Source organism: Molothrus aeneus, chromosome 1 (genome assembly GCF_037042795.1).
Source record: "Molothrus aeneus isolate 106 chromosome 1, BPBGC_Maene_1.0, whole genome shotgun sequence".
Classification (NCBI taxonomy): domain Eukaryota; kingdom Metazoa; phylum Chordata; class Aves; order Passeriformes; family Icteridae; genus Molothrus; species Molothrus aeneus.
The window spans coordinates 127,108,175-127,132,396 of record NC_089646.1 but is presented as its reverse complement, the minus strand read 5'-3'; the positions used below and the strand labels follow the sequence as shown (position 1 = coordinate 127,132,396).

The window sequence follows — 24,222 nt, the reverse complement described above, 5'->3', positions numbered from 1 at the left end:
TTATGCAGTAAACCTTTTAGTTGTTTGTTTCCTTGTATTTCCATTATTTCTAAGGCTTTGAATTCTTTATTCTGAAATAGTCTTTCTGTGTAAAACTTTTTTCCTTTTGCTTTTTTCTAGTAGGTAATTTTGACTACACTTTGGGAGATGGAGGTCAGAATCTGAGGTTGAAAAAAATTCTTTCTTTGGTTGGGAATCTGTCATGGTTTGAGGCTGGCACAATGCCAGTGCCCCCATGAAAATACATTCTCCCTGGTGTCTACTGTGAGATGTGACCAGGAATAAGCAAAGCAGGCCCCCACTTAGAAATAAAGAAAAGAAAACTTTGTTAACTAAACTACAACTCTAAGTAAAAAGAAACACACAGGGAAAACGAAAACCTTCCAAATACATTTCCTCCTCCCCCCACCAAATTTCCAATACATCCATCCCCCAAATCACCAACTCTCGGTCCATCACCACCCTTTAGATAACCAATTCTCAGTTCATTAAGGAGTGAGGAGTCCCTCTTGTGCCTTAAGCTTCCCCTGGAAACACCGTTGAATCCTCGTGTGTTTCCATGTCACTTGTGGCACCGCCCAGAGATCATTTGCCATCGTGACCTCTTCCTTCCATGTCCAGTGCTCTCACCACTGCCCAGGGACCAGAGCTGCTTCTAGGGTTGTCCTTTTAAGGATGCTTTGTCCCGTACCAAAAAGAGCACGGTCTCACCTTCGGGACACCTGTGCCCCCCAGATTTCACCCCCTGGGGCTGAGGGGTACCAACACTGAACCCTCTTGGCTCTGAGCCATTGCCTCCCCCTGGATGCAGTCTCTGTGTCACAAGGAACATGGTTCTGTCCATGGCTATAACAAGAAAAGTCCAGCTAAAGCTACTCCATCTCTTCCCACCTAAGATTCTTCTCTACTCTTCCGACATCGTTCACTTGCCCAGACCTTCACACTTGCACATTTCCTTCTTCCATTTCATCTCTATCTCTCTTCTAGGAAAAGTTAATGTTCTGCAAAGTTTTCATTGTCCAAAAAAGGGTTAAAAACTCGGGCTCTGCCTGCTCAGGAACTCCCGCAGCGGCTGGACACCTTCTCACTACGCCCCCCCTTCTTCTCCTTCTCACCCCCCCTTCTTCTCCTTCTCGGCTGTGCTGCCGGCACACGTTATCAAGTTCCAAGGTAGCACAGTCCCAGGCACAGGCTGTACGCTCTCTCTCTCCTGCGGGGGTGCTGCCAGATACCTCCTAGTGCTTCTCCCACCCTTCCATCCTCGGGGCCTCTTCACCTCCCATCTCTGTCCAAGGCCCAGGCCTACCTCACTCGGCCACATGGCTTCCCCATCCCCACCCAGCTGGCAGCTGGGCCGGGGGAGGTCTGACCGGTTTCCCCGCTGGAACCCAAGAGAGCTTCCCCCTGGAGTTCTCTGCTTTTAACTCCTGTGTTCTCAGAGGCCAATCCATGTCCCCAGTGGCCACACCAGGTGCCAATATTCAAATCTGAGCACCTATTGGTGTGACCACAGCATCCCAGAAAACTTACTTCCTCTCAAACCACGACAGAATCACTTTCTCAAAAAGCTTATGCTCCATCTGCTGTCATAGTAGTTGACATGCTTTGCTTCAGCATTTGTGCATTTTCTCAGTGATGGATTTTACCTGAAAGTCAGGGTCTAACAGAAACTTATTTCAGTAGTAAGAGGGTGTGTTTATATTTATTGAGAGAACTCTTCAGCTTTTCTGTAGGTGAAAAGTGGAGAAAAGCAGTTGAAGAGAGGGAATGAATCATTCTGTGAACCCAGTCAGTGGTATATTGCCCAATGGTAACCAGCAGTGCATTTGTAGATCAGAAGTTCTGGTGCAATAGCTGAGCTGACAGCTCAAACTGTGTGACTGACACTTCTGGCCACTGGAAAAAAAATGGGAAGGTGTGTGCTTTTACATGGGATTGCAGTAGACTAATATTTAGGGGGTAGGTATGTTTTTTGTGGTGGCTTTGTTGTTTTTTGTGGGGGTGAGCAGTCATAAGAAATAAAGATATTAAAGTTCATCAGAATCTTGCTAAATCTACACATGCTAAAATATGTAAGCCACTATTTGAACTAACTTCTTACAGGTTTGTTTTTTTTGTTTGTTTTTCCTCAATTGATACAGGTGGAATCAAGAGATACTTTAAACAGTATTGCCTTGAAATTTGATACAACACCCAATGAACTGGTTCAATTAAATAAGCTTTTCTCCAGAGCAGTCGTTCCTGGACAGGTACTATTGCACTATATATGTTACTTATTCAACAAAGTCCTCTTTTATTAGAATTCTCATTCCTACCAGAGTGCTGAAGTACTTCTCTTAGTGATTTTCTTATTGGCTTTGTAAAAGAATTTTTCCTTTTTCTCAAGTCTGTTCCTTGTGCCTATTAAATAACTGCCTAAAAGGAAACCCTGTGAAAGGAAGCTACCTGTGTCCCTTATATAAGATCAGAGGACTTTTAAAACTAGATGTGCTTAATGGTACAATAATAACACTTAGATACAAGCCACATTGTTGCTTTGCAAATATAGCAAGCTGTTTATGAACTCTAGCTCAGCAGACACATTCAGGGTAGAGCTTACAAGCAACATTCTGTGACTGTATATTACTGCCTGCAATTCTCTTTTAATAAATTGAATAATGTTTATGTTCTGCTTAGGAAACTTGATGTTTTTACCAGCAGTATTTGAATTACCATTCACTTATTATAGGTCACTGTTGCCTTTTTTCTCCCCTCCTGTTTTTGCCTTCAATTTTCACTTCTTAAAAGCCAGGCCTGGAAACAAGTGATAGGTCAACTTTGGTATCAGCCATCAGCCATTTGGTATTAGCCCTTTGTTTGATAAAGTTCTGTGTTCATTTTTGATTGCTGCAGAACTTTCTCTAGGTAGATTGAATGCCTGTCATGGCTGAAATAATGTATTTAAAGTGTGAATACTTTCAGTTGAAATTGTTTTTATATATTCAGTGAGTCTGTTTCCTTATTGCTCAAAAAGTAGAGTCATAGCAAGAGAAATATTTGGACACATCTTCCTTGGACACTCTTATTTCTGTCATGCTGTATACTTTTAATGCTTTCTATCTGAACTTCTTCCTCTGTTATTATGACTAAAAATCAAAATTATATCAATATAGCATTTAAAACTTGAAGTGCTAAAATTTCAAGTGCTTTGTTTAGTATTGTTTTTTCCCTCAACTCATAATTTTTTTAAAAGCAATAGGAGCAGAAACAGTTTTGTGTAGCCTAATTCGAGAAAGCATAGTAAATATACCTAAACTGGTGGGAAATCTAAAGTAAATATGAAAGCATAACTGACTTCTAACTACATTATATCTTCTTTATAGATTTTGTATGTTCCTGACCCAGACTACATATCTAGTGTGGACAGCTCCCCCTCTCTAAGTCCTGTAAGTCCCCTATCACCTACATCTTCCGAAGCAGAGCTTGACAAGGCTACAGTAAATGTAGGTATACCTATTGTCCTTAAAATTAATTTTCCCTTACATATAAATGATACAAGATAAATGCTACAGATGCTATGCTTTCTTCTTAAACTGTCCTTTTGTTTTGGGGAGAAAGTATTAGACAGTATTTGGAGTTGAAAGTAAAATTATTCATTTTAAAAAGTAAATACAAGATTTTTAATCTTTGTAAATTATAGTTTTCAATGTGAAAACTGATTTAACAGCAAATTACTTGTAGCAAAATACTGTCATTGCACACGGAAATCTTTAATAGTTACTGTTGCATTTCTGTATTTGTTACATTTCAGAGCTTATTAAACATTTGTCTCTAATCTTATTGATGGTTTTGGCAGACAAGATGTATTGGCAGGAATGCTCAGTTTCCCCCTGCTTGCTCTAGAGGTGTCAGAGGGGGTTCTCTAGTTTCATGTCGCAAAATGAAATTTAAAAAGGGGTTTCGGTGAAGGACTAATGCAGAATTAATTGTAGCTGACTTTTACTCAGTAGCTCTACATTTGTAGACTTTCAAAATGCTAAAAATGTTTAGCAATCTGTATTGTGCTGTAATTCAGCTCAAATGGAGATTTTTGGGTTGGAGCTGGCTTTTTAGAAATAAGTATGTCTTTCCAGGAATACTGGTTTGCTGTCAGCAGCATCCCATAGGGAACAGTCCAACCAGGAAGATTGAGGATTTGAGCCTGAGCTGCTCTGCAGTTTTTGATGCTATGATCTCATTTGGATGTTTCTTCATGCATCACCACTGTTCTTTTCTCAATTATTATATTTTCCTCTCAAATAAGAAATTTTCTTGTTAGCATATTTTGACACTACTCAATCAAACTGTCAAACATCTGTTCCAGGATTCTGTGTCCTCAAAATTTAGGAAGGTTTGAGACTTAAAGCATTGAATTATTTGCTTATATGACTTGGTCCAGCCAAGTTTAAATATAAAGATTGCTTTGTTGCTGATGAGGTTCCCAAGCTGCATTGCAAAGTCTATGGTTGCCCTTCTGCTGAGAATCACTGTTTGGTTTTGCTGTGATCTCATTTCTCTGTCTTAGCATGCCAGTTTTTATGTCTGTCATTGGTGCTGAATAATTTCTTTTGTGTTTGATGGCAAACTGAGGGTAGTGTAGCACAGTAAGCAAACTCGCCTGCAAGAATACATTCTTGTATCATAAATCTTCTAACTATATCAGTCTCAGAAAAACCTATCCATGTAACATATGCTGTAAGAAGTTACTGCAGGGAAAAGTTATCAATTTTACCATTGGAAATCTGAGCTTTTCCTACAGATTCCATGCCAGAAAAATACCTTATGCTTTCTTTTGTCAATTATTTTGTGTATCTCTTAGCATAGAGTAGATAAGGAGATGTAATCATACCTGTAATTTGTTTGAAAACTTTTTGTTGACTGTATGCTCATATGAGAGATAAAAACTTGCAAGTGTAGAAGAAAGAAAATAAATTAAAATACTTAAAAACCTCTTCTGCAAAAGATTTTTTTCATTTAATGCAGTCAGTCCCATGCTAGTAACAACTGGAATGTTAAATTTAATTTAACTGATGCACAAAATAGTTATGCAACAATAAAGTATCTTGTTGCATGTCATGGATCATCACAAGCGATTCTTAAGTGCTTCAAGGAAGGTCCAATTAGCAATGAAACAATATGGAATGTAATTATTTTGTTTCTGAGGCCTTTCAAAGTACATCTAAGGAAAGAAGAAATATTTGTCCGAAAATGAAGGAACAGAAATCACTTGTACATGTCAGTGTGGTCTGTGTGTGTTTGGTTTTGTTTTCAGTCTTCTCTAACAGCTCCAAAGACACTCTACTTCTGTGTGAGCAGTTAAGGCTGGAGGGTTTTGTTCTTCATCATAGCACCTGTCTTTCATGGTTTCTTTTCTCTTTTTGCTGATTGCTATCATTATGAAGGAGAGACATACTAGTATACATTCTCTAATGCTCTCTTGATTTCTGTCTTCTTTGACTGTCCCCCAGTTTTGACTCCAGATTTGCAGTTTAAATTTGAGCATGTTTCAAGGTAAAGATGTGTTCCTCTGCTTATATAATGTAAAGGAGTCTTCTCTCTGCTCTGGTCAATAGAATCAGTGATTTCTTGTTACAAATTCAATAAGAAGGCTAACAAATATCTGAATGCCTGTTCAGTCAAAAATAAGCTGACATGTTCTACTCTTGTTCTTTTGTTTTATTGAAAATTGGAGTAGCTTGCCACAGCCATAAGGCTAGATACAAACCAGCATGTGGGTGATAAAAGACCTGCATAACTTTTTGTTAAAGCTGGGGAGTTTTGGTAGGGGTTTTTTGTTGGTTTTATTTTTTTTTGTTTTGTTTTAATTTTGCTATGCTTAAGCTTTTATTGTGTATTTCAATAATTTTGTTGCTGTCAGTAAGACTGTGTAAGAACTAGCTTAGATTTTGAAGCTTTTCTGGTGCTGCTGGGTTTTTGAAAGATTCATTCAGCAGTCTTAGGCACATATTTGAGAAGATCCTATATGCTTTGCTACCTATAAACCTTAAATTCCACTTCAAAATAATATGTAGTGACAAAAGCATCATCATTAAATTGGAAAGTCTACCATTGTGGTGGTGCATCCCACTGCCCCTCACTTTCCCAGGCCATACTGGGATCCGAGATTGTGTCATGTTGCCAATATGATGAGAAATAGCTGGCTTATTCAGAATGGACTTGCATATCAGCTGAGCACTTTCAGAACCACTTGCTGAGTTATGTATCACAAGAGTGACCCTGTAGTTTTCAGTAGGAAGGCATATGTGGAAGGAGAATTAATCTCCAGGAGGTTTTTTTCCTAATTATACCTTGATTAGCTTTTTTCACCAAAATTCAATTTAGTGTTCTGTATATTGTTTTGGTTTTTTGGTTGATCTGTAATGAAGGTTGAAAGATGCTGGCAAAGGCTAAAGTAGTGAGAGATGATGAACTGAAAACAGTTGTTCATAATGTTCCTAGATATGATTAAGGGCATTTATCTGCAGTCTGTACTGGTGAATAGAACTGAACAGGAAAGCAGAAAACCAAAGGGAATGTGGGAGTTCCTGTTTTCTAAAAATAGTAATATTGTATTAGTAACTAAAAATAGCAATTATGTATGAAATTGAGGCTTTTAGATGTGGGTGAAGCTCCAAAACAGGGTTTCTGTGGCTATAAAATAGGCTTTGGTAAAGTCTGTCTACTGTTTGTTTATCTTTCATTTGAAAACTAATTTTTTCATTGTCTGTCCTGTCCCTAGGGTTCTGTGTGCACTACTTAGTTGGATATACTGATAGATAGTGAGATAGATAACTCTATTATCTTCCCAGGGAAGTAATGAAGGTAATCCTCTGAAAGTTAAATCCAGGCATGTGAATGACAAAGATTGTTGGAAACAGCCAAAGAGAATTTACCAAGGCTATATCATACCTGACAACACTGATTGCTTTCTGTGAGGAAATGACAGGCTCAGCAGATGAGGGAAGGCATGTTTCTTACCCTGGCTAGAGCCAGGCCCTTGACACTGTTCCAAAGCAGCCTTGTTAAAATACTGGAAAAATGTGAACTGAATGGGTAGAGTAGAACATGTGCCAGAAACATTGCCAGGATCATTGTGTTCAAACTTATTCAGCATTTGTGTATGTGATTTTTTTTTAAATCTTTTTTAGAATCATAGACTAGGTTGGGTTGGAAGGGACCTTAAAGATATCCAGTTCCAAACCCTCTGCCGTAGGCAGGGACATCTTCCACTAGACCAGGTTACTCACACCCCTATGCAGCCTGGCCTTGAAGACTGTTTGCTGTCTTGGTGGTCAGTTTCAATCCTTGAGTCCCTGTTGGGGCAGTTCTTTTATAAACTGTCCATCAGTTACCTGACTGGTCAAATTACACAGCAGAAAATCTCCAGGAGTTGATATTGAAAAAAGCACGATGCTAAGTTCTTCTTTGTTTCTTTCTATTTCCTTTCAGGATTCAGATGGAGTCCAGCAGAAGGAGTCAGCTGTCTCACCAGCACATGCATGTGTTCGTCCTTCAAGAGTGGTATCATCCACCTCCGAAGAGGAGGAAGCATTTACAGAGAAATTTCTAAAAATTAATTGCAAGTACATCACTAATGGCAAGGTACTGAAACATTCAGGTTTTACTGTTACTGTATAGAATGTAATAATAAAACATGTTTAAAGTATAAACACAGAGTAGACTTTAGTCGGTGATGAATAGACGAATCGACTCACATGCATATGTCTGTATAAATATACTAATTTTTTTAACTTACTGTTTCCTTTGGGTTCTCCAGGCCTCTTGTTCAGGACATGATTGATGCAAGAAGTTGATATGTGACAGACATCTCTGATGCTGTACTGTTACATAAATCTTGTATGTTGAGGGCATGAGGTCTGTTTGTTCCTTATGTTAATATCTCTCTTAGGTAATTTTCTTTACTTACAGTGGAAAAAAACATGTATTAAACTGTCCTAGGAAATATACAGCTGCATAGCTTTGCTTCCTTTTTTTTTTTTTTTTTTTTTTAAAGCAGGACAGGGTGAGCAGAATAAACTTCTGATTCTGCAAACAAGTTCTGTATTGTTCACCATATGGCTTGGTGTGGTATGGTACAAACGTTGATTTTGTTTTTTTCTTTGAAGCAGTTAGAGAACTTTCAATAGCATCATTACACAAAATGCCTCCAAGTCAGTGACACCTCTGTTTAGCTCATAAGTGCACAATTCTTGCACAGACTTCTAGGGACTGAGGTGAAGTGTTTTGACATTATCTCAGAGCACTTTACCAAAAATCAAAATGTGTTGCTCCACTACCTCACAGAAAAATCACTAGTATTTTTTATTAAATTACTAGTATTCATTTTATCTATGAAAAATGCCTTCACTCAATGAATGCAATAAAATTCCAAGTACTTGTAATATTTCTTCCTTTGCCTGAAGTTCAGGTGTGTATATAGAAATACCGCTGTTTCTGTGTTGTTCAGCAATAGGTTTCAAGACAAGGTACACTAATGATAAACAGGTTAATAAAAGTCTCCTAAAACTGTGATTTTTTATTTTTTTGGCTGATGGGGAAAGGATTGCAAATCTATGTGTGTCTAGGCTTGAAGCCCTTTGATAATATGTGTGTATTGACAAAAGCTGCTTGTTAGAAGTTGGTGAAGCAAGTACTGGAACAGCTTTGTTTTTTACTTTGTTCTGCTTTGCAAGTAATTTTTTTCACTTGTAGTTCTGCTTTGCAGGTAATTTTTTTCACTTGTAGTGTTCTGTCTGTAGGTGACTTTTTTAGGTTGATCCTAGGCGCATCCTTACTTATCAGTTTTAAGTGCTGTTATGCAGAGGAATTGAGACCTGTGAGTCTTTGTTAGAAATTGGATGTACTGGAAAAAATCTGGGGTAAAAATTTACAGCATATTATTTATGTGCTGTAATTTTTCCTCAGGATATTACAGGGAGTATTAGCGGTCTTTGGCTTGTAGCATTACAGCCTATTTTCTGAGTGATTCAGGGAGAATTTTGTTTGTAAAAAGTTGCATAACCCATTGCTGTGTCTGTCCATACTTGGGGAGGTGGGTGGGAGAAAAATGAATACTGACTTGCTCAGATTCAAGTGCCAGATCTTGTAAGTTTAGCATGTAATTTAGACTTTGTGCCACATATGGTAAGAATGTCCTCTTGAATGTTGTCTTGCCTCTCCTCGATACATTTCCTCATTATGCAGGATGATAAACTTGCAAAAGTTTTCTGTAGAAAGCTTAAAAGATTCATCCTTTGCCTTCTACTCTGAAAGGGATTTTTGAAGCTCATAGTTAGCCATTCTTTAGGGGTTCAGTTGTGAAGTCTGTCATCACTGTGACTGCTGCTTGTAGGCTGAAATCTAGTGAAGGCCTATTTTACAGTGTGTCTGTACAAAAGGGCTTTCATTAGGGTAAGATTGTCTCATTTCTCACTTTTTAAAACTGCTTATTTTGTGTGTGGTTGGAGTTGCATTTAGTCACACTCGTGACTTTCTGGACAAGCACAGAGGAATCCTCTGAGGAGCAGGGTTTGGAACCTGGAATGCTTGCTCTGTTCATTGCACTTGCTCTGTGTTAGCTGGTTTTGGCTACTGATGGAGGCAGGGTGTTGAGCACAGTAAGAGGCAGGGTCATGGGAATATTCTGTACAGACAATAGATCAGTGGGACCAGTGTGCTGCAGTCACACCTTGACTTGCTAGGTGTGCCCTGTCTTACAGCTGCATTGTTGGCTTCTACTGTAGAAAAGTGTGCTGCTCTGGGTTTTTTTTTCTTTGCACCGTTCCTTGTGCCAAAAGAAAGGTACTGTAAAAATTCTGCATGATTGTAACTGAAACTAGTTAGGGAAATTTGGAATTCTTTTTTATTTTTGCTAAGTTTTACTTAACTGTTTTGAAATGTAGTAGGTAAAGGAAAGTTACTAATACCGAGGCTTGAAAAAACCCAAACCACCAACCTGGAAATGAAAGCACAGAAAACACACATTTATTGCTCATTAGGTGAAAAGGATAATGATGAGGTTCAAAACTCCTACAAGAAAGAAGGCATAAAAGAAGTATTATTTTCATGATAAAAGCTTCATAAATCATAAATTACAGTTTTTATTCAACCTTGTGTGTTCAAGAATGCAATGGAATTATTTAGAGAACTTATCTTTGAACTTCTTGTTAGGACTCCTTTCAAACTTTCTTAGAACTGTTTTACTAAGCTGCTTAATCTTAATGTGTGGGCTCACTGGTGTGATAGTTTGGCTTTAAACCTCCCTTTATAATGATTGTTCAGATTTCCATCTCAGGTTTTACATGGGAGTTAGAGCTTCCCTTTCCTGATGTGTAAGGAATTTTAATGGTAAGACGACACAACTGATTCGGAACTGAATATCTACATGTGCAGTTTAATCTACCTTCCATATGTATGTTTTTATGTATCTGGATTCATATTTTCTAGAGCAGCTTTAGGACTCAAGGGATCTATTTTTTTTAATAACCTAAAATTTCCACATGGTTTTTAGTAATAGAATGGCTTAGCATTTCTCTTTGAGGATCTTAAATCAGAATTTCATCTGAACAGAATTTTACTTTACGTCTTTAAAATCTATTGCATACAGGAAACTTCATTTCTACAAGTGCTATTTTGGGGAGTTTTGTTCCAGAACCAGAACTTCCTGTAACAGTATTGTGTTGAATTACTTAGTAGATGCATGTGGAGCCTAGTTTGTATTTCATTTTCATAGCCAGTATTTTTTGTATTTTTTCTCTCAACAACTACTTAGTAATTATGGTCCAAGAGAAACAAGTCATTGGTTATTTTGTGGAGGATGCCCTAAAAATGTGTTTCTCAGGGTTCTGTAGCAACAACTGAGTTGTTTATAGAAGTTCATCTTTTAAATTATTTTTTCCCAAGGACTAGAAAACGAGGAGATTAGAGCAAACATCAGTATACTGGAGTCATGTAGCAGTTGGTAGCGTGTATGACATTGTCCAGTGTTTTTGCTTGAGCTTGTGCTCTGATTTGCAGATCTCTAACAACATTGTTAGCACAAATAATTCTTATGGCTATTTTGAAAAATTGAATTTGTAAAAAATTGAGTCCAAGAGCTCTTCTGAAATGTTAAGTGAGTATTTGATTTATTTTAAAGGGATCTGGGCTGAAGACCCAACTTAATAGCCCGCAAAGGAGAAGCTGGGTTCATCTTTTTTTAATATTGGTAGATAAGGGCTTTGTTTTTCATAAATAAGCCCCATGATATTCTTCACTTTGAAGAATATATTCACACTCAAAATATTTTCAGTAGCTTAACCAGGTCAGAGAAGGAGCTTGGGAACTTTTTCCTGGCTCCAAAGGCAAGGAACCAAGGAGATTACATATGGGGAGCAGACTAGGCTCTCATTCATCTTTGGTGTTTATAAGATGGCAGGGGAGGTTAGTTTGTTGGAAGTTACTTACCAAGAACAGCAATACAGAATCATTTAGGTTGGAAAATGCCTCTAAGGTCAAGTCCAATCTTTTCCTGATCACCATGTTGTTGATTAGACCATGGCACTAAGTGCCACATCCAGTGATTACTTGAACCTCCTGGGATGGTGACTCCACCACTTCACTGGACAGCCCATCCCAATGCTTAACGACCCTTTTTGTGAAGAAATTCCTCTTGATGCCCAGCCTAAACCTCCTCTAGCACACCTTGAGGCCATTTCTTCTTGTCCTGCAACTGGTTGCCTGGGAGAAGAGGCCAATGCCCACCTGGCTACAACCTCTTCTCACATAGAGAGTAATAAGGTCCCTCCTGAGCTTCCTCTTCTCCAGGCTGAACAAGCCCAATTCCCTGTGCTGCTGCTCACAGGAATTAATCTCTAGACCATTCAGCAGCTCAGCTGGTATTTTATGAACTTGCTCCAGCACCTCGATGTGCTTCCTGAATTGAGGGATCCAGAACTGAACACAGTATTTGACATGTAGCTTCCCAGTGCTGAGTACTGAGTGACACTCACTGCCCTGGTCCTGCCGGCCACACTACTGATATAGAGATACTCCAGGGCTTTTTCTGGTGTCACCTTTATTACCCATTCCTGGATATTTTATGATATGACTGTGGCATCTGCTGCCATAGTGCACAAATATGTATGAGTAACCAGAAAAGTTGTTTTAGAGCCTTAAATGATGAGTGCATGATACTAAAATGCTCAGGAGTTCATCCTTGTGTACTCTGATACAATAGTTCTGGAGAATATGTATTTTAGGAATGCTAACATAGAAATCTATCTGATCCTTCATTTCCAACAAGGAAATGAAGTTTCAGGTATTTCCTTTAAAGAATAGATGCAATTTTTTCTTGACTTATGCAAAGCTGTGGTGTTAGCTCTCAAATGCTGGAGTTGCTGCAGTTCCCATCTCTCAGGAAAGACTGAGCATAATGAGCAGCTCTTAAGCAATTGGCTAAAGGCTTGTGTGCTCCCACTTGTATGTTTTGTTCTGATGTTCTTTTTTCCTCCCAGAATCAACAGAACTTGGTTTCTGTCCATACTAGAAACAACATCTGTTGAGTAATAGGTTTTAAGGAAGCTTTTACTCCTGCAAACAAGGTAGTAAAGACAGAAGGTATTTTTCCTATAAGAGTCACAGAAATTGTAAGAGCAAGTGTCAGAAACATTGGCATGTCTGAAAATGAGTAACTAAAATCTGCAGCCAAACCAAATATTTCTTTATCTGCCTTTTACCTGAGCATTGCTTAGCTACCTGGGTTAACATTCAGTGATCCTTGGAGGTAATAATGTAAAGTGACAGAAATACTAATGCTAATTAGTGTATTATTAGGAACTTAATTTTTATTAATTTGGAGCAGCAGTTCTTCTCTAGAAAACTATATCAAAGTGTTCATCTAGTAACTGTGGACTGTGCCTAGTAACTTGTGAACCAGAATTGTTGCATTATGTTTTTTAGACAGATAAGGATGAAATAGGTCATGTCTTGTTAAGGTGCTATAAATCTGTTGTTTTCAAGATACCTCTGTAATCTTTCACTTCCTTATAGTAATTGCAAGTCAAGTGTTTGATCAGCCACTTTGTCAAATCCAGATAAAAGTCTGCTAGGTCTGAATTCTCAATTTCTATTGCTGTAGTAAGTTTTGCGTGGGAATACACTTTCCAATTCATTTGCATGTTGAATACCTGCCTACCTATTGGTGTTGAGGGTTTCTTCTAAGGTCAAGATAAGCTTTTATTATTTCTAGCCGTGTCTTTGAGGCTGCTGAGGTAAGCTTTAATCCTTAATTCCATATGTGCTAAGGCCGTGTAAATGTACCAGTTTGGGATTCTTTGCCATTAGGTGGGTCATTGTCAGTCTTTTCTAGGAAGCTTCTGTTTACAATAGAAGGTCTCTTAAACTTGTTTTTCTTATATAGTGAGTAGCCTTGCACATGCACAGAATTTTGTCCTTTATGGTGATATGCTGTTTGTTTAAGATACTAACAAGCCTGGCTTGTGGGCTTTGGGAGGGGTAAGTTGGTGTTTTCTGAACTGCTAAAACTGATTCTGAAGCAAGACAACTGAAATTAGTGGTTGATGTGTAACTGGTTCTTTATACATGTTATTCTGATGATGTGACTCTAATATCCAGATAAGCCATGTCAAACATATGAAGCTTTTTTTCTTTAATCAATTTTTGGCCTATGCTTTCAGCTGAGGCAGCCTTATCTGTGCTCTTGAAAGCAAGTTATAAAGCATTGGAGTTTGTTGACACAAATGATATCTTAGTTGTGACAGCACATCCTTTCACAGAAAAATATCATCTCTTTATTGCCTCAAAAGCTTTAGCACATCCTGTGCACTTAATTTATCGAGGAAGGTTCATGATATAGCGGACAAATGAAGACACTATTATTCTGGAAATGAAGAGCTCTCTAATGAGTTCAATTACTGTTTTTTTTTCTACTGAGTAATACCTAATTGTGGAAGTTGAACGCTTAAATCCTTTAGATAGAGCAGTCATACAACCTTACCATTTTCTCTTCAGCCTGGCTGTTTTGAAGATCCACGTGCAGTATTTGGGCAGTGAAAGAACAGAATAGGATATTTTGGTTAGAAGTGACCTACAATGATCATCTAATCCAACTGCGAGCAAGACTATGACAATTTCTGGGTCAGATCTAAAGAGTATTAATAAAATTTGATTTTTATGACCATTAATGAAAGAGCTCAGATGTAGAAAAGCTGTTGCTTTTTTGTTTTAATTATGCATTTATGACCATTAATGAAAGAGCTCAGATGTAGAAAAGCTGTTGCTTTTTTGTTTTAATTATGCATTTATGACCATTAATGAAAGAGCTCAGATGTAGAAAAGCTGTTGCTTTTTTGTTTTAATTATGCATTTATGACCATTAATGAAAGAGCTCAGATGTAGAAAAGCTGTTGCTTTATTGTTTTAATTATGCACTGAATTTACAGAAGTTATATTCGTTTAAAGAGAAGCAGTCATTCTTCTGAGTAGACTCATTGACTTCTGCAGTTTTGTTAAATTTGTTTTCTAGACTACAATAGATATAACAAAATGTAGACTTCTCTTGACAGTTGTCCTCTTGGAGGACAACCTTGAAAGTCTATTTCCATGATACAGGTCTAGAAAAGAAATGGCCATAAACGCCTTCTTTCAGTACTTTAAACACCTTGGAATTATGTATATGTCTTCTGCTAACTTCAAAGTCTTCAGCACATGTGTTGTACTCTAAAAGATGTATATGAAATCTGATTAAGCACTGAACAACTAAAAGACTCAAGCACAGATGATTGGGCTGCTTTTGAGACATATCTTCATTTTTCCATACTAGAAATAGCATTGGTCATTGTTGAGACTTTAATAACACTTTTGCTTTGGTTGGGTTTTTTTTTATAACTTGCACTTTTCTTTTTACTGGTTGGTATCTTTGTTTTCCTACTGTGAAGGTCATCAACCATCACCTGGGAACAAAATTTCTCGAGTTCAGAAGAACTGTATCTGTGTTTGTGCTGTGCTAATGTCTTCTCAAAACAAAATTGAAAACAGTCTCCTCCAATACACACCCTTTATAATAGTTATGAATGTTTTATCAGTAAGGTAAATATTTAATTCCTTCAACAACATGTGAACTGAGTTCTTGAATGAAAATTTGGAATGTCTGACAAGATTTGTAAAGTCTTTAGGAGTCACGATCTGTAACTGAAGTATTCCTGTCACTCTACTTAAAGCTAGGTTTTCTTCTGTTCATGGTTTTAGCTCAAACTCCACTGTTTCAACAGTTAAATGATTTCTGTAGCAGGCAAATGCTGTTTGCATGTGTTTCTAACTTTTTTTGTTCAAAGAGAGTTGAACATATTGTAAATTAACTTTGTTTTTATACTTGTATTGTATAAGAGCTCTACAATTCATAGTATTAATATAAACCTCAAAGTTTTTCATAGTTAAATTTTAAACTCTACTTGCATTCGTGTACTCTGCAGTAGTATCATTGTGATTAAAACCATCCAAAATTTCGTCTTTGATAATCTTGAGTCTTTTTTAATCTAGTTTCATTCTGTAAATGTGTTTCTCCAATCATTCACCGTGTCCATTAAGTTAGAAGAATTTGTATCAGCCTCTCTGTTACTTTTGTGTAAAATAAAGTAAGATACATGATAGGTTTTTAAAGTCTCTCTAAATAAATACTAGAAAATGAGACAGAAGAGTTAAGAGTCAAGTTTTAGACAAAAATTGCTTTCAAACTGACCAGTTAAGCCCTGTGGTTATCTGGGAAAGATGTTTCCTTATCTCAGAGGGGCTGTTTAGTGTGTTCTTCAGTGTGTAAGGTTTCTCTTACGTTACTAAAACCAGTTATTGATTAGTTGTGAGGAATAAAACTGTTTTATTTTGGGAAAGCAAGTGGTATTAATTTGCTTCCCCAGAAAAAGTTACAGTTTCTTGTGTTTAACAGTGACTTAGTAACATAACAGATTGCTTAAAAATAAATTAAAAATGGCTTTATTAAAAAAAAAATAGAAAACACCTTTTTCCTACTGAAAAATGAAGAATAAGCTGGAATTTGAAGGAGAAAAATTACCGCTTCTTTTCCCTCTCATTTTAGGGTACGGTCAATGGTGTGCTGCTAGTGACGCCAAATAATATAATGTTTGATCCTCATAAAATGGATCCTCTGGTCCAAGAGAATGGCTGTGAAGAATATGGCATCATGTGTCCAATGGAAGAAGTGATGTCAGCTGCTCTGTATAAGGAAATTGTGGACAGCAAAATTAAGGAGTCATTAAGCATGTAAGATAGAACAGTATTTGTAAAGCTTTGAGTGAATCTGAACTGTAGCCACATTGTTGACCATACAAAACTAGCAAACCAGCATTTTCCTTCTTTTTCTTGTTAGGAAAGGATATCAAAGATTGGCTTGGAAAGATCCTATAGAAACTTTGCTTTACCTTCAGTTCTCACATCCTATATATGATGCAGGATAAATCTTCTTCTATACACATGGAGTCTAATTTCCTACAGTAGTCTCTTATAAAGATCTACGGTACCACATCATTTCTTCTGCCCCTTCCCCACTATGGAAACAGTAGTCGATGTTGTTTGGTTCTTCAATAATTCAAGAACTGGTATTCACAATAAGAAAGGGCAGCTTTGACAATTTTAGGTACAAATTTTCATTGTTTAGCATTTTTCACTTGCTTCTCAATCTTGTTGCTCTGACAAATGATTTAAACTAATTTTCTAAGATTTGTATATATTATCCTGGGCCTAGGAGTATATTTTTTTCCCTTTATGGCTAGGGGAGGGACTGCATATTCACCTTAGGTGTAGTCTTTTTTTGGAGTAAACAGTGAATTTGGATTGGTGTGTCTAAGCACTGGTGTTTAGTGCAGCAGGCATTTAAAATCAAATTTGAAGAGCATTACAAGAAATCTTTGTTCCATTCTCTCTGGTTTTATATGGCGAGCTTTTATATTATCATCAGAAAAAGATAAATTCTGTCTTGAAATCCAAAAAGGATTAAAAAAAAAATCACACCCCCTTTACCTATCACAGCCCATAAAACACAAACAGTTGCAGACTGCCTCAATTACCTAGCTGTAGGAAAGTGGGCTTCTTTTACCGGGAGAGTGTAAAGCTGTTTGCTTGATATGTAATGCTATACCCTACTTAAAATAGTTGCATTTTTTAAGATACTCAATAACTCTTAAAAATATCCTCTTACAGTTCATATAGGTAGTACCCTAGCACATCTTTCTTGATAATCTTAACTGTATGGACACTCAGAAGTAGTAACTTGCCTCATACCATTTATGAGCTCAGTTTTGGCATAAACCTGGGAATGAACGGGTATCTTGGTATGGTCTTGTTTGCTGCCCAATGTTATGTGTCTGTTGAAAGGGCAACTGAAATACATGTTGCTACAGCAGTACTTTTGGGGCTTTTGATGTAGAACAATGATGCCTTCAGCATAATTTTTTTCCGGAAGTTTATTTTCCAGACTGAGTTTTAAAAAGTAGGTCACAGTTCCTATTTCAATTGATAGACACTGGAAAGAATTAGAGAGCTCTATGCTTGAGTCATGTTATTGTGGTTGCAAAACAAGTATTTTTCTAAAATGTTTAGTTTGTTAATGACTTAATGATGCTATTGATTTTTGTGCTCTTGTAGCACATGCATTTTCTCTTTTGTTTATAATATGAATGCATGTGGAATGAAAACATGTCTGCTAATAAAAGGTCATACTCTGCATTCAGAGGCCTGTATGCCCAATTTGATTTATCTTTCTTGTCAGCTGTATCAACCAGTGGGTGGAACACTAGCTGCTAGCATTTTCTTCAGTCCCTGCACTTTTATGCCTTAGCTAAATATGAGGCATATTTGTAAATTTGGGGGAAAACAAAAATCTTTTAAGTCTAAGCAGAAGTCCTAACATCTTCAGCTAGCTCTGACAAGACCCATGTGTCTTCGGGTATTTGACACTTAAATCATGTTTTCTCACTGTTTTTTTTTTTTTTTTTTCCCTACATATTCTGCTGTTGTAGTTAACCTCCTTCCACTCTCCAAAATTTTCCAAGTGTCAAACCTGCTTAAAACTTGGGAAAGCAATCTTATTTTCAGTATTCAGATTGTTGACATGGAAAATGGTCATAAGCCCAATGGATGCTTTGGTTCTTAGAACTAAAATTTCATGTTGTATGGTTTCTATATATAAGCCACAATCTGCTAAAACTGGACAAAAACATCTGACTGTATGTTTTACAGATTTCATGAACCTTACATTGTGCTTCTATAAGAGCACCTATAATGAGCATAATCCTGCAAATTTAAAGAAATGGCCTAGTCTAATAGGTAATGACTTCTAAAGCTGAATCCACGTGCTTTGTAAACAAAATCATTCAGTCAGCTAAAGCTTACTGCAAGTTTCATGTTGATGCTTAGATAAGATGGTGCATGTGCTTTGCAAACATCCTGAACTTTAGCAGCATCTCAGTAATATGATGTAAGTGAATGTGAAGTTTTGTGAGACTGTGGAGTGAATTTATTGTCCTTCAAAACAGAGAATAATGTACAAGCTTCTTAAAAGCATTTAGTACTAGGTAATGGAAGAGCTGGTAGGCTTCTGATAGCAAAGAATTTGACATTGAGAGCTCTAGTCGTGAGTAAGTTTAAATATGAGAATTTTTTGTGATGGCTGTCTACTGCCCGGGTTTTTTGACAACAGAGAAAAGCTTGAGTTCTGTAGGTTTACTTGAGCATGTTCATAGTACCTTTCTAGTCTTCCTCTTCTAAAAGTCATAGAATTTCTAGTTAGTTTATTTTGAAAGGCAGGTTTAAGCAAGATTATTTCCTCTGGGTAAAATAAATTTTTATGCTTGCTTTTTTTACACTATTTATCAGCATCTTCAGTTTTATCAAGTAGTTTGGGGTTTATTTTGCCAAACAATGGTATCCTCAAAGTTAGGTACCTGCTAAAGACACTAAACACTGTTTCAGGTATTTTCTATGGGCAGAATAGTGAGATATACTGTGATGGTTCCCACTGTTCTGCCTTTACTGGCTTCGATATCTGAGGTTAGACCAGAGGATTTCTGCCATTCATGTCTTACCTGTGAGCTAGGTGTCAGCTTCCTTGTAGGGTGGGACATGTCTGTACTGTTGTACAATTGTACTGACTGCTTGGGGAGACAAAACCTAAAAAACTGTGGATGATTTTCACCTTTAGAGATTATGGCTGTGTGTAGCTTTTTGTTGGTTTTACTTCGGTTTATATTTTATTTTTACACTTCAAGTGCATCTCACAATCTTGTTAGTTTTATAGGAGAGTTTCTTGTGAAAGTAATGTCATGAACTTGGGAAGTCCCTGCTTTGTTGTGCTGGCAAAAGGTCAGCCACGTTTACCATTATGGTATCACATTTTATGTTTGTTTATTACTAATGCTCTGGATTAAGTTGGTTTTTAGGGTGTTTGTTTGTTTTAAGAGCTTGAACAAAACAGTGAAGAAAAGAGCCTGATACTTTGAAGGTACCTGTTATAACAACATTCTTATTTTGTTCAACAGAGATGTAGAGCAGCTGTCAGTAAGGGAACTTGGCCATTCCAAGAAAGCTGCGAAGAGCAATACAGATGACACGGATTCCAGGGTTCGGGACACGGGCAATGACAGTGCTAGTACTGCCCCAAGAAGCACAGAGGAGTCTCTTTCAGAAGATGTATTCACAGAATCAGAACTCTCTCCAATACGGGAGGAACTTGTTTCCTCAGATGAGCTTCGACAAGATAAATCTTCTGGAGCATCGTCGGAATCTGTCCAAACAATAAACCAGACTAGTGCTGAATGTTTAACAGTCATTTCAGACTCCAGTGAAGCTGCCAGTGACTTAAAGCCCAGTGCCGAAATGGTTGTAGGTGTTAAACAGTTTGGTACCCACTTAAGTTCAGAAAGTGCTAAAATGTCTGTAAAGGGGGGACAAGAATCTGGTGAAAACACTGCAGATGTCCTCCAGCAGTCTTTGCAAAGATCACAGGGTAGTGAGGAGTACAGCAAGGAGACAGAAGTGGGCAAGGATCAGGGTTCCTCACTAGGAAAAAAAACAGATAATGAGATGGAAGAGGAATGTCCAGGTTGTGAAGATACCACAGACTCTCAAAAGAAGGAGACACCTAGCAAAGGAAAAGTAGTGGGAGAGCAAAGTCAAGACTCAGAGGCAGAAGTAGAGGAACTCCGCAAGCTCTGGAAGACCCACACTATGCAACAAACAAAACAACAAAGAGAAAACATGCACCAGGATTCACAAAAAGAGATCAGTCAGAAAGCTGTATCTGCAGGAGATGGGCGGTTAGAAGGTGAGTCTGTGGGTATTTATGGGTACAGTATTAACCTTCATATTTAAAATGTATCACCCTCCAATTTAATGGAAATTTTGAATTTTTTTTCATTTTGTACACCATATTTCTCCATGTGCTGGTTATGTTTCTCATTGACTTGAAGATACTCCAAAGTTAAACTTTACATAAACTTTCGGAGAAAATATTTGGTGCTTTCAGAATGCTGTTTCACTTGCATCTTGTCTTACTTTGATGATGACTAGAACAAGGTTAAACATCCAAAAAGCCTGATTAAGGAAAAGTAAGGGCTAGATATTAGGAAGCTAGTGCTGTAGATACAGTGAACAACTAGGTTTTATTTCTTGAGTACATTAATTCTTATGCAAAGATCAAGGTCCTGGGATTATTAGTTGGAAGTTACACTTAAAGGCTGTTCAAGTTTTTATCATACACAAATATTCTGTGCCTTTACACAACTTAAATCTGCTTTCCAAAAAATTCACAAGTTACTTTCTGATGTCTTCCCATCTTACTAATAGAGATTAACTGAACTATTTGTTTTAATTGTGCAATATCTGGGGGACTAGAAAAGACTCTATTAGTGTGTGACAGGCATTAAAGATAAGTGAAGTGTTGAAGGTTGAATTCATTATGTTAATTATTAAAGTTGAAATTATATTGAATAGAAGTACCTTCTTTGGTTAACAGAAGTTTTTCTACGCTTCAAAATCTTATATAATGGGTTTTGCATGTTGGGGTTTTTTGAGGGTTTTTTTTGGTTGGTTGGGTTGGGGTTTTTTCCTTCTTTTAAGGAAGTAATTTGAATTTTGAAATTTGAAGCAGATGAATACTTGCATCATTCTGTGATAAATTTGGCTTTTATGCCCTAAATATTTTATGCCCCCTAATATTCTAATTCTTCTGGCTACTTTCTAATATACTTACTAATACTACTTTCTAATACCCCTGGTGGATGTCAGCTAGCAGTAGTTGCTGGTTGTAACTTTAAAAAAAATCAGGTACTAAGTGTTCTTTGGCACAATTGCTGCTTTTCTTACAGATGAATATTTCTAATTCAGTAGCATTAAATGCTTTAGTTTTGGTTTTTTGTAAGATTGTATCAGTGACTGGCTGCAGGTTGTTCATCTGTTATGTGATCTGTATATTTGCAGAGTAAATATATATATAACCAAAAAAGTGTCTGCATACAGTCCTACAGAAGAGTGCTGGCTAGAAACCTTATGTACACATAGTACTGCTGCCTCACTCAAAGTTGATGGGGTAAAGTACAAAGGAAAAAACACAAAAAGCACAAGATGCCTTTTGGAGATTTGTAACAATTCAGTCCAACTTCAGTAGGACTTATTACATCTCTTATTCTTGCATGTTGTATTAGCAGAATGGAAGTAAATGAATAAATTATGAAGTAATATTTCTCAATCTAGATAGATTTGGTGAAGCTTCTACAGGCATGATGAAACAGAACCAAGGTGAAAACATAGATCTGCTTTATAACTCTTGAAAAACATCAAAATGAATATTAACATCTATTAACAGCAGGTCACTAAAAACACCAGGTCATTAAAAATTTGATATATAGTAAACACTTTCAAGTAGCCTTTCTCGAAATAAAATGCTGAAGTAGTCATACTATGAGTTTTGGATCAATAACTTACCTAGACAGTCTTTTTCATATAGCAGGAGCTTAGTTGAATTTTTTCTCTTTTGTGGCAGTTTTGAGAATTTAGGTTTTGAGAACTATTTTTTTTTGAAATTTAAGAGGTCAGATGTTTGAGTTTGGAATTAATGATCTGAATGTTTGTTCTGAATGTTGAGGTCATGCAATGCAAGTAGACACTTATGAGTAGACACATCAAGTTTAGAATAACTAAAAAGGTCTTACTTGTATCTACTTTTTTTATTGCCCAAGCTTCTGTTTTTACAGACACCTTTGTTAACCACTGGACTGAAATAAAGCTAGGTGTGGTTGATACTTTGGAGAAATTGTAACAATCTCTAATTTTGTGTGTGTAAAAACAAGGTAAAATATCATCAATGATAACATGACAAAATATTTACAGCTTAGCTGAATATTGGCAGACATTGAAAGGAAAGACAAGAAGAATGAGACCCAGTAGCCATTGCTGAAATCTTTTCTCATTAATTCTATATCAAATATACAAGAAGATACCGGAGAACTCACTTAAAAAAGCATCTGAAATAGTAATTTTGAGACTTGGGGCAGAACTAAATTGTTTGGTTTTACTTTATCTGATAGCTGGAACCAAAATCCCACTTCTCTGAGCTCAGGAAAGTCCTAATCTGCTGCCTCTGAAGGACCAAAATCAAAAATGCCAAATCATTGAAGAGTATTTATCTAACACTGGCACAGAGTTTGCATAACAGTCTTATGAAACAGGCTTTTTTGTTTATTTTTGTTTATTTTTGTGGGGTTTTTTTTCAATCTGCCAATTTACCTTTGAGCTTACACATTAATAAAATACTTCCAAATAATGCATGTTAATATGGCTAATTTACTATACTATATGCTGCAGGTGTAATTCTAAAATGCTGACTGAAACTTAGGAGTCACACATATAAATAGTTACGAGAAAAAAATAGTCTTTTGTGGAACAGTGCTGTTCTAAACTTCATGGTAAAAATCTTATTGAGAAAATGCTTATAGAGCAAGAAGGTGATGTTTTCTGTGCTTAGTGGTAAAGAAAAGATGTGTCCTGGGAAACTGAAACTTATCTGTATGTACATATAATACCAGAGCTAGGATAAACCCTTTATTGTCATAACTGATCCTAATAACTCTTAAAATTACATTTTCCTTTCTTGCTATAAAAAAAGTTTCTTGTGGCTGGAGGATTTGGCAAGGCAAATCATCTAGTAAAGAAAAAAGTTTAAGAAGGCTTCTTACTTTACCTTGTGCTGACTTGACAATTCAGACCTTGAGGGTAGTCATATAATTCTATTAGTTCAATTAAATATACCAGCAGAGAAAAAAATCCTGTACTGCAAAATCCAGTATACTTCATCCTGAGGTGGTGTTCATACCACTGAGGTGTTTGATATAGCTAAAAAATTAAAATTCATCTTAATCCGGTATCAGTAGGGCCAGAATGTTTTCCCTTGTAAATGATAAGTAACTAACAACATCTCTGACACATGTGAATCAAGCCAAAATACATATTTAACACAGTGTCTTTTTCCTGTATGTGGGATTCTGTTTAATAGTGGGAGGGTGGTGATTCAGTATTGAGAGTATGCATCAAGACTACTTTGAGTACTTCCAAGCATGGATGAAGTGCTCTAACAATGTGATCTGTAGTTGGAAGCAGAAATGAATGTTAGAATTTAGTATGTTGTGCTCTGAAGTTACTTCCACTTTTGTGATATTCATAACAAAAAGGGGCAGGTTATTATTACTACTTATCCCATCTCCCATTACTTACTTACATAAATGTCCTATATCCCTCAATTGTCTATTATAAAATTAATTAATGATTTTGTTAGGCTCTTTAGTACCTTGTGGACAGCTTACTTTGTCTTTATTATTAGGTTCTTCTGTTATGAAAGAAAAAAGACGGCATCGATCTCACAAGTTTCTGTGTCTCAGGGTTGGAAAACCCATGAGAAAAACATTTGTTTCTCAAGCAAGTGCAACAATGCAACAGTATGCACAAAGGGACAAAAAACATGAGTACTGGTTTGCTGTTCCACAAGAAAGGTAAGACAGAGGCAAACTGTAAAAAATCAACAATTGCCAGTAGGTGTTTGAGCTTTTCGTTTTTTCTGCACCATTCAAAATTTTGCAGCCACTGTGTCTCTAAGTAATCACAAAAAAGGGTGAATGTCTGAAGATGTTGTTGATTGGCTTGTAT

At 36.8% G+C, this 24,222-nt stretch overlaps 1 protein-coding gene across 7 annotated transcripts in view; it reads left to right on the top strand.

Moving 5' to 3' along the window:
- OXR1 (oxidation resistance 1) overlaps positions 1–24,222 on the top strand; it is a 266,515-nt gene that overhangs the window by 207,810 nt on the left and 34,483 nt on the right. For all 7 annotated transcript variants that reach the window (XM_066564420.1, XM_066564445.1, XM_066564427.1 and 4 more), the window contains 6 exons: positions 2,142–2,249; positions 3,363–3,482; positions 7,468–7,620; positions 16,109–16,293; positions 19,566–20,350; positions 23,900–24,068. In XM_066564420.1, coding sequence (XP_066420517.1) covers positions 2,142–2,249; positions 3,363–3,482; positions 7,468–7,620; positions 16,109–16,293; positions 19,566–20,350; positions 23,900–24,068 — 1,520 coding nt within the window. The remainder of the gene's footprint in view (positions 1–2,141; positions 2,250–3,362; positions 3,483–7,467; positions 7,621–16,108; positions 16,294–19,565; positions 20,351–23,899; positions 24,069–24,222) is intronic.